This window comes from Callithrix jacchus, chromosome 11, assembly GCF_049354715.1.
Source record: "Callithrix jacchus isolate 240 chromosome 11, calJac240_pri, whole genome shotgun sequence".
In the NCBI taxonomy this organism is placed as follows: domain Eukaryota; kingdom Metazoa; phylum Chordata; class Mammalia; order Primates; family Cebidae; genus Callithrix; species Callithrix jacchus.
Genome location: NC_133512.1, coordinates 15,685,179 through 15,701,393, shown reverse-complemented (window position 1 = coordinate 15,701,393; position 16,215 = coordinate 15,685,179). Strand labels below are relative to the sequence as shown.

Genomic DNA, 16,215 nt, shown 5'->3' with positions numbered 1-16,215 from the left:
CAGCATCTTGGAACTAATTTGTGATGGTACATGGACAGAAGCTCAGGCCTACAGATTCAATATGTGATTTTCCATCTGTCTTGAACAAAGGATCTTCCAGACTCAGTTTGAATATATTTTTAAATTCTCCAAGTGGCTCATGTGGTATATGGATTTGGTTGCAACTAAAAACCACAAAGAATAAAACGCTTAGGTACAAGAAATAAAATTGCAAATGAATAAGAAGGAAGAGAGCCTTTCACAGGGAGGAGCTAATCAGAAGATCTCATTGGTTGAGAGAAGAGAAAAACACCTTAAGTTTAGAATATCAAGGAAGCAAAAGTAAAGTACATAATTAGTCTGTTGCCCTTGTTTTGGAGACAAAGGGCTTTGAAGGAAGCCTGAAATTCTATTGTGTCTCTTTGTGGCATTTGGGGCCTCTAGATGCCGACTTCTCAAAAGAGGGGACTTTCCCAGATGTATTTTGAAGCTCTTGTTGCTAATCGCTGCAGGAAAACACAGTCCAATGTTCACCCGAGGAGTTCAAACAAAGCACAAATCAAAGCTAAGAGAAAGTCAAATGTCAAATAGCAACCATAGTCGCAGTTGACCCGCCTAGATCCTTCATAGTTAGGAGTCAAGCCTTCCAAATATCTCTCCATCAAAGACCAAAATTTCTTCCCCAAGTGAGCTTCTTGCAAACATTTTAGTTAGTTGGATAACTGACAGAAAGGAATAAACTAATTTTTTCTTCCTTCTCTCTTTTTTTTGTGGGGAACAGGCGTTTTTTTTTTTTGGCTTTCTATTGAAAGATAATTGCTTTTCTTTCAATGTTCATTTATGAACATTTATTTAGCACGTACTTTGTCAAATATTCAGCTGAAGACTTTGGCAATATAAACATGAATGAAGAATAATTTCTCCACTCAAGTACTCAAAGGAGACAAACAAATAATCAAAATTAAGTATGAAGACTGAAAGGAGATGCATATTGGTATAACCTTTCAGGAAGTAAGCAAGATGCTTTAAAATTGTGAAATGTGTATACTCTTCAACCCAAAGATTCTCATTTGATAGATTTTTTCATAAGGAAACAATTGGGAAAGTATCTAAAATATGTACAAAAGATTTATTTTAATATTGTTTCAACTGCAAAAAAATTAGGAATTAAGCATCAACCATTAGGGTATTGATACAGCATTTTCAGCGAAACACAACTGTTTTTAATGGAGTTAAGTATATATATTTAGAGACATTTTTTAAATCCGCAATTATTATGGTCAAGTTAAGATGTTGCACTAGTGACTTAGGACGTAGTGTTTTTTCTGCCATGGCTGAGTGTAGATACTCTATGGGATGTTACAGCCACAAGGAGATTAGCAGGGAGGTAGGTATACAGGACATCAAGTACTCCATCCACAGGGACCCTGAAGTTGGTCAAGTTGACTCAGGGAGTGAGGAGACGGAGAGGATGAGAGGACATTCTCATCCCAAGTTCCTATTTATATTGAAATATAAATATAACCAAAATACCAACTGGAATAATTTCTTAAGTCAAAATGGCTCTAAAATATAATTGGTAAATAAATATGTTTTTAAAAACAACAACGTCCTAAGAAAAAAGAAGAGCTATGAAAGATTCTAATCCTACAAAATATTATAACATAGTCTGACATTTCAGTGCTTAAAAAAAATAAAATTAGTGCAAAACAGAAATGGAAATCTATGCAGTGGCATGGGAAGTCCAAAAGAGGCTCTACTGCCTTTCAAAAGATATGACATCATTCTCAGCAAACTGACATAAGACCAGAAAATCAAATACTGCATGTTCTCACTCATAAGTGAGTGTTGAACAATGAGAACACGTGGACACAGGAAGGGGAACACCGTACACCAGGGCCTGTTGGGGGTTTGGGGGGGGCTGGGGGGCGATAGTAGGGGGTGGAGGGATTGGGGAGAGATAACATTAAGAGAAACACCTAATGCAGATGACGGGGGGATGGATGCAGCAAACCACCATGGCATGTGTGTACCTATGTAACAATCCTTTACGATCTGTACATGTACCCCAGAACTTAAAGTGTAATTTTTAAAAAAGATACAACAAAATTACCTTTTAAGTACAAGGAAGTAAAAAAGAGTAATTCAACAATGGCATTAGGCTACCTGAATTGAGACTTTAAAAATAATAATAATAAATTAAAACATACAACTCAAAAGTAAATGAAAGTGTAAAATAGAGTAAATTTAATTTTAGTAAAACAAGAAGAGAGTAAAAAATTGATCAAAGCTATGGATGAATGAAGAATAATTTCAGCTGTTTTGAAATTACAAAAGATATATTTCAAAGAAACAGAAAAGACAATATTTTAAGATATATAAATTTTTAAGTCTGAACAATAAAAATAAGAAAAAAAGAGGATAGCAAACCAAAGAAATACTTGGCATGCAAGTAATCACCAGGCCTCTAATGGCACAATTGGAAATAATTTGATAGGCAAGTTACATAAGGAAAAAATAAAGAAAAAATTTCATTCTTACGCTAACTCCGCAAAATATACAACCAAATAAGCCTTAATATGCCATTGTACATGTACTCAGTTTGCAAGCACAGAATCAAGGACAATACAGCACTGGACACATCTAATGGCATTACATGAACTGTGCGTCCCTTCTGAGAAGAAGCCAGATAACAGATGGCACAAACCCAAAAAGGGTTAGTAATCTGAGTTCCCTTTGGGCTTAGCCATATTGCTACTTAGAATTTGGGTTTTTTTGTGTTGGTTTTGTTTTGTTGGTTGTGAGTTTTTTTGTTTGTTTCATTTTGTTTTGTTTTGTTTTGTTTGAGATGGGGACTCACTCTATCACTCAGGCTGGAGAGCACAGTAGAGGGATTGTGCTCACCACAACCTAGAACTCCGGGGCTGAAGCGATCCTCCTGCCTCAGCCTCCCTAGTAGCTGGTGATACAAGCATGTGCCACCACACATGGCTTAGAATTTATTGAGAGACGTCCAGCATCCACCAGGCATGATGACTTACACTTGTAATCCTAGCACTTTGGGAGGCCAAGGTGGATGGATCACCTGGGTCAAGCGTTCAAGATCAGCTTGGCCAACATGATAAACCCCGTCTCTACTAAAAATATAAAAAAATATAAAAAAGAAGAAGAAAAATAAAGCCAGGCAGGGTCGTGGGGCACCTGTAATTCCAGCTACTTAGAAGGCTGAGGCAAGAGAATTGCTTGAACCCGGGAGATGAAGGTTGCAGTGAGCTGAGATCGTACTTTGGAACTCCAGCCTGGGTGACAAGAGAGAAACTCCACCAAAAAAAATAAAAGAAAAGAAAGGAGGGAGGGAGGGAAGGAAGGAGGGAGGGAAGGAGGAAGGGAAAAAAGATGTCCAGCATCAATACAATGTGATGTATTAAAAGAGTAGCATGTAGGATAATCGAGATACCACCAGAAACAAGGAAACCCCACAACAGAACTGGTAAGGGCAGCACCTAACCCCACCTGGAATCTAGGACTCATACCACCCATGCCAGTGTGTATTGTGGACAGAGTTTAAGGCTGTCCTGTGGCAATGCCTCCAGTAATTCCTGGCAGTCCCTAGGATGTGCAACAGAGAGTTTCCTAATTATCATACTTTGGTGGCATTTGGTCCTAGTTCACCCACTTCAGCCTTCAACAATAAATTCAGAATTCTGTATTGGTGCCATTTACTCAAGGAGCCTGCCCAGGAGTGCCATGGTCTCAGGTATCAGATAAAATCAGGGTTCAGCACAGCGCCGCTGCTTCCCTCAAATGGGCCTGTGCAAGTTAATCACCCTTCCTGACTCATTTTCTGTATCTGTGAAATGGGAATGAGAAGTTCTGTCATGCTGGGGTGTGGGAAATACGACTGGGATCGTGGTCTAAAGTGCATGATGACTGTTGGCAGGGAGAAAGAGCACACCCTGACACCATCTGGCTTGGCTGATGTGACGAAGTGCAGAGGGAGAGCGCGTCCTCTTAGAGCCTGCCGGGATCACAGCACAGCACTATTTTAACTTCCATTTGGGATCTTTTGTAGCAGTCCCTGTGAGCAGACACTCAAAAGACATCATTCTGTGGATCCAAGACAGAGCACCGTGCCTCCTGGCTGCTTCCCTCTCATCCTTAAGGAATGGTTATTTTCCAAGTAGGTGGGCGCAAGAACGCACAGGTTCAATTCTCCCAGTAGCTCCAACTTCAAACCTGGAGTATGACAGGTGCTGTCTGGCCAGGACAGTCCCCGAATTGGGTAGGACCAGGCACAGGTGCTACCTCTTATGGGAACCCTCTGGCTTAGCCAAAGCAGGCAGCTGGGAAGAAAACATTCCTGACAGGAATGAAGCAGAGAGAGGAGAGGACACATAGACTGGAAAATGAAGAGCTGACCTCAGGCAAGATTTCCTTCAAAGGAGCCCCCAGAGTTCCCAAATCGAAAAAGAAATGTGTTTTTCAGAAGGACCAGTCCCCCAATAAACAGCCTCAGCCTCCAATACAATATCATTGAAAACAAGGCTTGAGGCTGCCTTTCCCTCTGCACTCTATGATGTTTTTGTTGTTGTTTTAAAAACCTTTCCTGTAATTGAAAAACCCAGACCTTATCTGGGCCAAAGTAAATAACTACACCAGGAAACTCCAGGCTGCCCAAGGAGACCTGCATTAGCAAGTAAGATGGAAAAGCCTCTTGGGAAAGTAAATCTCTGCGGTTTTTTGTTTTGTTTTAATTTTTGGTTTTTGTTTTACACAGAAGCCACGTAAATCCACCATCCTAAATAAAATCTCCCAGGCCTAGCCTTTTGATGATCTTGTAATTTTCTCTCCAATACACTGGTAACAATTTCAGCAAAAGAGCAACCTAGAGAGAATTACTGTCTCTTTTCAACCTGACAGTCAAATTGGTAAATGAGAAACTGGATGGCTTGCCTTTGAAATCCAGTCGGTTTTCCATACCTTTAAAAGACTGGATATGCTCAAATTATTTTTCTTTCTTTCTTCCTTTTTTTTTTTTTTTTTTTTTTGAGACAGAGTCTCGCTCTGTCACCCAGGTTGGAGTATAGTGGCACGATCTTGGCTCACTGCAGCCTCCACCTCCCAGATTCAAGTGATTCTCCTGCCTCAGCCTCCCAGGTAGCTGGGATTACAGGTGCCCACCACCATGCCCAGCTAATTTTTGTATTATTAATAGAAATGGGGTTTTGCCATGTTGGCCAGGCTGATCTCAAACTCCTGAACTCAAATCTGCCCACCTCAGCCTCCCAAAGTGCTGGGATTACAGGTGTAAACCATCACTCCCGGCCACTATTCTCACATTATTAAACTCATGCAAAGATGCAGGACAAAAGAGATGCTCACCGCACAGCCAGACTCTTAATGAGACACTTTCACTGTGCAAAAAGTTCCCTCACTCCCCTTCAAAGCTGTTTTTTTATGTGTGGTTGTTGATTCCATCACTAGTACGTTGAGAGATAGTGGAGGAGGAAAATAAAGCTAAAATTAAAGGTTTAAAAGCAAATTAAGATCAATCAAAATTAAAGAAATGGCACTGCTGATACCATGATTATGAATGAGGAAAAACAACCCAACCTCAGTTTTGTAGGGGCCAGCCCATGCTAAAAAAAATACAAAAGAATATTTGCTTCTTATCAATTAGATTTCTGGACTGCTTTTCCTAAATCATTGCTCTGAGTAAACTGAGTCGCATCCAGACGGCCCTCAGTGGTCTTGCAGTGACCAAGACAGTTTCCTCCCAGGGAGGCAAGTCCTGAAGGCCAGGGCAGCCCAAGCCAAGCCCCAGGATCCCATGGGCTCCTGATTTAATGAAATGCAGGAAGATCATCAACCTTATCTTCTCATCTAGACAAACAGAAGTTAAATTACTCCACTTTTTTTTTTTTTTTTTTTTTAAAGACAGAGTCATGTTGTTCAGGCTGGTCTTAAACTCCCGACCTCAGGTGATCCGCCGGCCTTTGCCTGCAAAGTGCTTGGATTACAGGCGTGAGCCACCAAGCACGGTGGGAGATTCGAGTTATCTGGAGACCGTCACACCTGCACCACTGTATGACTGCAGCCGGAGAGGGAGAAGCCATCATGTCAGTCATCTGTGTGGCCTAATCGCAAGAAATGTGTCATTTCTGTGTAAGTGCTGGAAAAGAGAATAGTTCAAGGGCTCCCACACTGCCTGAGGACCCTCTCGCCTCTGCCAATCTTGTTCTGCAGTGCTGGAGTCTGCAGCTGAGTGGGTTTTTGTATGGAGCTCCCCTGGACATGAGCGACTGCTGAGAAGTGGAGCAGAAAGCACGCTGGCCTGCAGGTGGCCACTCAGCAGCACCCCAGTCCCACTTCTGACTCACAGCCAGTGAGGATGCCCTGATCCCAGGGACCTCTAGCCATAGGAACAATATGCTCATCTGCAGCTTCTGTGAAGTACCAGCACACCAAGGAGAATGGGCCTGACTGCCACCATCATGCCCATCTTGGGGCTCAGAAGGGCCAGCAGGCTCTGCCCAGTGTCACCACCAAGTCCTGCAGACTGTGCTGGACATACCATCAGAAGGGTCTGAGCAGGGCCAGACTCCTAGCCATGCCCTGAGTCACAGGACCCAGGTCCTTCCGTGAGAGGACTCTCAGAACCATCTGGCCAGAGTACTTGGGACTGGGATGTTGAAAGTGAGTCCAATTGAGGATGGCCAGAGTAGACTCATCAATGCCCAGGAAATTCAGCATCATTGCATTCAAACAGACCACAGATATTCAACTAAATTCAGACTGCTGACAGTAGAGGGCTCCTGGATTATCAGCTGGGAGTAAGACAGTCCTGATGGCATTTGGCCATCCTTGCCCCTTGGACAGCTCATTTATCAGAGCCCTGGGAACAGCACTGAAGCTGTAGCTTAACCTCCCAGCTTGGGAGGGAAGGACAGAGTTGACCACAACCTGTCATGGCTCACTCCATGCTGAGTACAGAATTTAAGCTTGTTCTTAAGGAGCCCTTGTTCTGATGAAATTTTTTTCTTTGACTTAAGTGAGTTAAACAGCATACTTCCTCTACGGTGGTAGCACCAGAGATTCCAGCTGAGCTACTTAAAGGTGCCAAGTCATTCAAAACATGGGTTTGTCCCCTGAGGCTGGAGTTGGGTTAACATGAATAAAGCCCCAGGCTGGGTCATGTTAACACTCTTATGGGCTGAACTGTCTTCCCCCAAAACTCACATATTGAAATCCTAGACCACAGTACTTCAGAATGTGACCTTATTTGGAAATACAGTCATTACAGATGTAATTAGTCACAATGGGGTCTTCACCTAGAGTAGGAGAGGATAGGCTCTAATCCAATAAGACTGTCCTTATAAAGGAGAAATTTGGATATACAAACAGAGGGGTTAACAATGTGAAGAGATACAAGGATAAGATGGCCATCTTATCCTTCTAGGCCAAGGAGAGCCTAAAAGAGATCCTTCCTTCATAGCACTCAGAGGAACCAACTCTGTGGCACTTTGACCTTGAACTTCCAGTCTCCAGAATTGTGAGGCCATAAATTTCTTTTGCTTAAGCCACCATGTCCGTGGCATTTTGTTACAGCAGCCTGAGCAGACTCATACACTTCCCATGGGCAGGCCATGGGTGCATCCCAACTGCCTTGCAGGGCAACAAGAGAACACTCATTTAGAGAAAATCTCTTTTGACAGGAAATGTCTTACCAACTAGCCAAAGCACAATGGGACTCCAAGTGAAAGAATGCTGGGCTGGTAAACAAATCTCAGTCACTCTTTCAGCATTAAGACTCCATGCCAGAGACTTTTTACTTTTTTATTTCATAAAACCCACTCATACTCATTCTACCTATAACTGCTTTAGCAACACGTCCAACAGCAGTCTGTCAATATAGTCAATGTTTGCACATGTAAACTTTCTGAGGTTTTTTCTAATATAAAGCTTTTCTGCTATTTTATTTTATTTATTTTTGAGACAGGGTCTTGCTCTGTCTCCTAGGCTGCAGTGCAATCCACAATCTTAATTCACTGCAGCCTCAACCTCCTGGACTCAGGCAGTTCTCCCACCTCAGCCTCCAGAGTAGCTGGGACTACAGGCACACACCACCATGCCTAGAAAACTGCATTTGTATTTCTTGTAGAAATGAAGTCTGACCATGTTACTCAGGCTGGTATTGAACCCCTGAGCTCAAGCAATTTTCCCCCCTCTACCTCCCAAAGTGTTGGGATTACAAGCATGAGTACAGCACCTGACCCTATTATACACAACAACAGTGGCATCTTTTCAGGAAATATCTTTGGAGATAATTCAAGACTTTTTTCCAACCTGACTATAAGAGAGATCAGTCACCTCACCTTTGACATTCCAGTGTCTGCAAATTCCCTTAGTAAATCCTTATAGCAAATTTGACAACAAATAGTTGATGAGCTACAACATGTAACTATGCAAAACCAGCAAAAATCCAACTTCTAAAACAATGTTCAAAAGAAATAAGAGCTACTTTACTTCTGAGACCTGATATCTGTAAATTTTGTTTCCATTTCAGAAAAATACAGAAATTGTAGCTAGCAGGATGTTTACAAAAGAAAATTATTCTTTAACACCAAGTTCAGTTTTTAGCACCTGATTTCAGTGACAGACAAAAATCTCAAAGAAATGAGATTGTTTTGTTTTAGGAAAGAAATACATACACACATATACACACAAAAGCTCTGAGGTTTTAAGTAGATGAAACTCAGCTTGAGAATATGTTTCTTTACATCTTAAAAAAAAAAAACAAAACCGTGATTTCCAAGGTAGTGATCTTGGAAAGCTCCCCTACCTAGCCCCAGGGTAGATCGCTAGGAGGTAGATATGCAGAGGCAGAGCCCAGCAGGGATTCAGCGTTGGTTTGGGTGAGCTGACTCAGGTTTCTCTAATGCTGGTGAGAGGAAAGCTTTTAAACTCAGGTTACTCTAATGCTGCTGGTGGGAGGATAGCATTTGAACTCAGGTTTCTCTAATGCTGGCGGGAGGGATGCATTTGAACTCAGACAGTGTAACAAGCTTCCCCCTATCCCCCAAAAGCCAGGCCAAAGGATGAGCCCTGGTGTGAGACCATGATTCTGATTCATGTCTAAAAGAAAGTCTGCATTTTATCAGTGTGGCCTTTTAAATAAAAAATGCAGTGTTTGGCCGGCGCGGTGGCTCACACTTGTAATCCCAGCACTTTGGGAGGCCGAGGCGGGCGGATCACTAGGTCAAGAGATCGAGACCATCCTGGCTAACATGGTGAAACCCCCTTTCTACTAAAAATACAAAAAAAATTAGCTGGGCATGGTGGCGCACGCCTGTAGTCCCAACTATTCGGGAGGCTGAAGCAGGAGAATTGCTTGAACCCGGGAGGCGGAGGTTGCAGTGAGCCGAGATAGTGCCACTGCACTCCAGCCTGGCACCTGGCGACTGAGAGAGACTGTGTCTCAAAAAAAAAAAAAGGCAATGTTTTCTGTGTGGTAGACATCTGGGTATCTGTCCTGTGTTCTGAGGTGTGGTTTCCGTGGGCAGAAGGATGTTCCTGGTAAAACTGTGGCCAGTGTAGTTTTGTTGTTCCCATGATCCTCTCCCAGCCCATGGATGAGAGAGAACCACTAAGGGACTGTGTAAGGAACAAAAAACTTCTCTTACCGAGTCCACAAGGGGCGTGGTTTCAAAGGCAGGAATTTCCCAGGCCATGCCTCCATCCACGACCCCAACCTAAAGTTCTTTGCCTGACTTTCCCACGCCAACTAGGTAGAAATTCTAGGAGCTTCTTTGTTCAAAAAGCCCGCGAAAAGCTCTGGGAGGAAGGACCGCTGTTGCTGACCTAGCAGCCAATCCGGTATCAGAGTCAAATATCAATCACTCCAGCGGAAGTTTGAAAGAACTCCTGTCATTGGGCAAGAACATGAATGGGGCGGGAATAACTCCGAGGTTCAAAACCCGCGGCCCCTTACCTCACTCTCACAAATCGCTCCCTGCTAAGCATTATTCCGACGGTAAGCTCAAGAACTGGAAGCATCTTTGGGATGCCCCCCCCAGCTCTGCTCCCGTCCCCCAGATACATCTTTGCAAGCACGGGGAGAGAGCTGAGCCCCTGAGCCCCGCCGTGGTTATACTATGAGTTTTTTAAAGCGTCGATGTCTTCGTATCAAACTATGCTTCAGCCCTCCTCCACTAGCCCAACTCTTCACTAAAACTGGCCAAACCCAAAAAGCTGATATGTCAGCTTTCATTAATTGAGTAAGGGCTCAGAGTCCTGTCCAATTGAATGGAGAGGGAAAGGAGTGAGTAGCAGAAACAGGAGGTGAGATTCAAAACAGATCCAAGGTTTCAACGGATGCAGGCTCCTGGAGACAACAATGACTCTGAGAATGGTCACTGCTCCATGATTTGAAGGATACCTTAGGGTAAACGTGCCATCCTCAGTACACATGCTATAGGCTCAGCTGCTCTATTCAATATTAAAACATGAGAGAACCCAATTCGACTGCAGAACTAAGAGATATCCAAGGAGCTTACACTTGGCTTACATGATTTTCTTGCTGTTGTTGTTGTTAATTCTTTAAGAAGTAGCTGGAAAAGGTAGGGAAAAGGAGAGCATAGGGATAGACCTGTTAAAGGATACAAAATTAAAGCTAGATAGGAGGAATGAGTTCTAGTGCTCTATACCACTGTAGGATGACTATATAATAACAGTGATATATCACATAGGCCAGGCACAGTGGCTCATGCCTGTAATCCCAGCACTTTGGGTGGAGGCTGTGACAGGTGGATCATCTAGGTCAGGAGTTTGAGACCAGCCTGGCCAACATGGTTAAACCCCATCTTTACTAAAACTACAAAAACGTTAAGAAACTATTTTTTTCCAAGAACAGTAGAATTACAGGGCATGGTGACATGCACCTGTAATCCCAGCTATTCAGGAGGCTGAGGCAGGAGAATCACTTGAACTGAGGAAGCAGAGGCTGCAGTAAGTCAAGATCACACCACTGCACTCCAGCCTGGGTGACAAGAGCAAACCTCTGTATGAAATAATAATAGTAAAAAAATCATATCGCTTCAAATTGCTACAAGGAGAATATTGAATGTCCCCAACAAAAGAAATAATAAACATTTGACATGAAAGATATACTCGTCACCCTGATCTGATCACCATACATTACATGTATTGAAACATCACTGTGTACCCTATTAATATGTGCAATTATCTGTTAATTAAAATAAAACATAAAATAAGTAATGAATTAGACTGATTTACAGTTAGAATAAAATGTAGAAATTAATATAAATTCATGTGGAAAAGCATGGCTCAAAGCCACTGAATATTTGCCAGTGTTGACGGGGTCACACTGGAACTATCCATGGGGACACCCCTGAGATATCGTCAACTGCTCTCCACCTGCTCAAAAGCAAAGTACTTTGATCTTGACCCAGCATCTGTTCCAGGAAATTTATTCAAGAGAAATGATCCAGGAGAAGGTGTGTCCTTCATATAACGAAGTTTTTCATAACAATAAGAGCTGGAAAGAACCTTAGTACTCAACATAAGGAAATGGTGGAATAATTATGTGTATCCAAGTGATGAACTATTATTCAATAAAATCATTAAATATAAAGACCCAACAAATTTTAAAATATTAGGCTTCAATATTAAGTGAGGAAAAGTTATGGCTTTAATTATGTAAAAATATTGCATTATGTATGCCTAAGGATAAGAAAATACCACAAAAGTAAGTTAATTAGGGTAATACAATTTTAGATGACTTTTTAAAAATTTCTCTTTTGTTTTAGCGCTGTTTTTACAATAAATAAAACTCAAGAGAAAAAATAAATGGTATTAAAATAATGTTAAGAAACTATTTTTTCCAAGAATAGTAGAAGTTTAACGCTCTATTAAGCCAGGGATTAAGATAGGTATGATGGGTACTATTCATCCATTATTCTTCTTTTTAAATTTTTGTTTAAATCCATAAGATGTTTTTTGAAGAAACTATAATCATGTAATATAATAAGCGTTTTTAAAAAGTAATTGTAAAACATACTGATTTGCTCTTTATGAATGATACAAATTATTACAAATTATCACAGGTATGCTGACACTATGTACATCTATTATGCATCAATGATTTTTTTAGAAAAGAAAGCTCAAGAAAACCAGTAAATATAAAAACAGACAAGCTTTCTTCATCTAACAAATAGTTCCTGGCTTTATTCACTAAATAAACACTTATTTGAGGCCATTTATTCACCAGGCAGTTTGGTTATTCCACAGTTCATGCCAACACCTCACTTCATAGTTCAGAAGAAAGAATTTACAGAGTATCATTGGAGAATGGGAGAATGCTATGAAAAATAGGTCAGTTTAAAGACATTCACCCCGAGGGGCCTGCCCTCAATATTTCCACTGTAATAACATTAAGATATGTAAGCATATTCACATTTTATCCCCCTGGAGTTCTATTCTAACCCAATTGTGCAAGCCAAGAACTGAGAGTTAGCCTTGTGCCTCCTCTCCTCACAGCCCACACAGTTCATGTCCACAGATATCTGAGGCCACCCACTTCTACCAAATAAGAAAACAGCTCCCACTCCTATGCCAGGCACTGTTAGAAGCACATTACAGGCACATACTCATTTAATACTTACAAACAATCTCATTCTACAGAGAAGAAAAAGTTAAGAAATTGCCTAAACTAGCAAGTGGCAGCGCTGGGATGTGAACTCAGTCAGGCAGCTCCAAATTCTATGCATGGGGGAGGGCCAGTGGGAGGGGGAGGTGGGGAGGGATAGCCTGGGGAGAAATGCCAAATGTGGGTGAAGGGGAGAAGGAAAGAAAAGCACACTGCCATGTGTGTTCCTACGCAACTGTCTTGCATGCTCTGCTCATGTACCCCAAAACCTAAAATCCAATAAAAAATTAAAAAAAAAAAAAAAATTCTATGCATGGAACCACTTGCGTGGTTTCTACTCTGTTGCTATTCTAGGCATTGCTATAATGAATAATCTTGCACAAATATCACTGGCCATTTGTGCAGGGACATCTGTGGGCTATATCCCAAGAGGTGGTTTCATTAAATATTTAATTACATTTTTCGTTGCTTTTCTCTGAACAGACAATAGCTCCTTGCAGGCCAGAAACTCAGTTTTGTTCACCCACTATCTGGTACATAACAGAGGTGCATAAATGCTTTATTCCTTCCTTCTTTTACTTATTCAACAAATATTTACTGAACATCCACTGTGTGCCAAGCACTGTTCTGGGTGCTGGAGAAATGCACTGATAAACCAATTGGGGAAAATATCCACCTCTCATGAATGTAACATGTAGGATCCAGAGGCAATTGACAAATAAGGAAGTCTGTGGTGCGGTACAAGAGGATAAATACTAAAGAAAAATAAGGCAAAGAAAGGTGGAGCACAGGAGTTACCATTTTAAATGAACAGTTATCAAACAAATAAAACCTTCTGATGAGGATGTCTAGCAGCGAAAGTAATTGTGAAAATTTTTTAAAACTCAAATGTCCAGTAAGGAGGAGTAGGCAGTCTGGCTACCTCTGTCACTGAACTGTGTTGAGGTTGGTATACAGAAAGCAGAAAGAGCAGTGCCTGGGAACCAGCTTCCACCTGTAACACTCTTTCATGGGAAAATAGGCTAATTCCCTAAAACAAACTGACATGTCAGTGAAATACACTGTTTATAAATGTAAAACTACCTACACAGACACCAGCACTCTTAACAATTCATGAAGAGTGTCTCACTCCTTTTTTCCTGAACTTAAAAACTGTTATACAAACTTTCAACTGAAATTATTTTGATCCTAAAGATCACATAAAAAAGAAAACATCTCCTTTAATGTGTATTTTATTTTGAGACAGAGAGATAGAATATTCTGGCTCTGAGGATTCAGCAAAATGTAATTCAATGTCAATTACTGAATCTCTTCAAGCCGAAGCATTTGTCAGCAGAAAAATCCCATAGGATTAACTGTAGACCTTAAAATCAGAAATGATATAGGTAAATTACTGCAGATTTACTTCTACTGATAATGACATTTATATGTGTTAATGCTTCTGTAGTGGCATCAAGAATAATATTAATCATAATAATAAGTAATTGATTTCTATTTGATTTTAAAAACATACAAGATATTTGCTTAAGTACTCACACAAGTTTGATTTGAGCAATTCCAATCTGCTTAGGAAAACCTTGCTGATGTAATTTGAATACAGTTCTAAATAGATGTGAATTAACACTAAAGATGTGACCCTACAGAATAACACTGAGCGGATGCATCCTGCCCCGCTCTGCGGAGGCACATTGTGCAGTCTCGTGCTTTGGAGTCGGTACCTGTAGCATTCTGTTTATGCATTAAATACAGCTAATGCTTTGTTCCTTAAACCTGAGAAGTCATTGCTCAGTTTTTACAATGAATGCTTAGAACACAAATTACAGTTCAAATTCCACTTGTTTTTTTCTTTTTTTTTTTTAAGAGTTTTTCTACATTTGCCCTTTTCTGATAAATTCTTCAGCCTTGATTTCATGCCGGTCATTAAAGTGTTCAGCTACTTCGGCCCTTCAGACAGGTTTTGATTTAAAATAATCCAACCTCCCTACGTTTCCTGCAGTGTGAGTGTTTGTACCTGCCAGGAGGTAGAGGCAGGCAGGCAAGAACAGACCCTAATCTCACTCCAGACCTCACTGGAACTATGGAAAACCAAGGCAAGGACTCACCGGGTTCCTGAGTCTGCAGAGCCAATTCTTCCACAGCAGGGCCTGGAACTGGCGCCCGGCGTGCCCCATGCCTGCTGCTCCTTGCTCTCAGTCAGGAAGCCAGCCTGTAAGGATGGTGCTTATATCTGCTGGGCTCAAGTGAAGGCATGCTGCCTATTACTCAATTCTAACAAAAGTGAGTGAGGCAAGAGAGATTACTCGTGACTGAATAAAGCAGGCATCAGATGTCCCCTCTTGTTCTGCGTCCACTGAGAAATCTTTTCACTAGCTTTTCAGTGTTTCAGGAGGGTTGAGTTACAGAAAGCAGCCTTCAGGGACTTTCTCAGGCATACACACAGAGGGCACCCACCCTTTCTAGGAACCCACATAACTGATCTGTGCGACAAGAAGTAATGCCCACATTTACCTCCCTTTTTTCTGTATATTAAGTAGATGGAATTTTCCTTTTTTCTTCTGAAGCATTGGCTATTATACTAATTTGCCAAAATATTACCATTTTGATGGTCCCGTGGCAGAGAATTTGAAGGGAAGGAGATGGAAGCAGCGTTGGTGTCCAGGGAGTTTGGGGAATGGGTGACTCAAGTTCCACTCTGCTACTGCACCTGCACTTCATACTTCTCTTTCACCCATTTCCTCCAAAAGGAGTGGGATCTACATTTCAGAGGGCAGCAGGTGCAGATTTGGCAGGACTCAGCAAGTGGCCTGTGGATTACCTCTGAGTCCTGTTTGATTCCAGCACACTTGTACTTTTTAAGTGGCATGATGGATTCAGCTGGCCAGCTGGTGGCTCCATTGTCCTGGAAGCCAGGCCCTCTTGAGTTCCTGTTGCCCCCAGTTGTGGTCAGAAGGATTTCAGGCAACTCAGTCTTGTGGTCTTCTATTTCATAAAGCAATTTTCACAAGCTATGAATGCTCAATAAATGGCTTTTGCAATAGGAAACAGGGAACACAGGCTTCAGCAAAGAAATTGACTCAATTATTTTGTAAAGTTATTTTTTAAAGGAGACCTGTTTTAGTTTTTGTTACATAACTGGCAGCACTAGAGTAAAGGGCATTACTTAGCAGAATGGGGCCCAGTGCCCATAAGTGGATTTGCCTGATCCCCATATGATGTCCTCCCTTGACCTATGACTTCTCGAAGGTCTTTGGGGTTGCCTAAGTATTACTACTCTGGTTCTTTTTGCAGATAACATCTAGAACACCTTACATTACAGGTAATTGTCGTAATTTATTTTATTTTAATCTAGTCTAAGAAAAAGCCTCCAACCATAAGGTTTTTCTCATGTTATGTTCACAGCAGCCAGTTTCTATGCTACTGTGCCAGAATTATGCCAAGGGCATGAAAATTATTCCATCCATTGCTTTCATGGAACACTGCTGTGTTAGGGTTTTCAGATAAACAGAACCAATGGTGATTGATTGATTGATTATAAGAAAGTGGCTCACACAATCATGGAGGCGGTCAAG

The 16,215-nt window shown here is 41.5% G+C and overlaps 1 protein-coding gene across 1 annotated transcript in view; it reads right to left on the bottom strand.

Annotated features, from left to right (window-relative positions):
* ABCA13 (ATP binding cassette subfamily A member 13) overlaps positions 1 to 14,841 on the bottom strand; it is a 446,251-nt gene extending 431,410 nt beyond the window's left edge. The window contains exon 1 of the mRNA XM_035253372.3: positions 14,749 to 14,841. Within this exon, the coding sequence (XP_035109263.3) occupies positions 14,749 to 14,817 (69 nt within the window). The 5' untranslated portion in view covers positions 14,818 to 14,841. The remainder of the gene's footprint in view (positions 1 to 14,748) is intronic.
* Between the last annotated feature and the right edge of the window lie 1,374 nt (positions 14,842 to 16,215).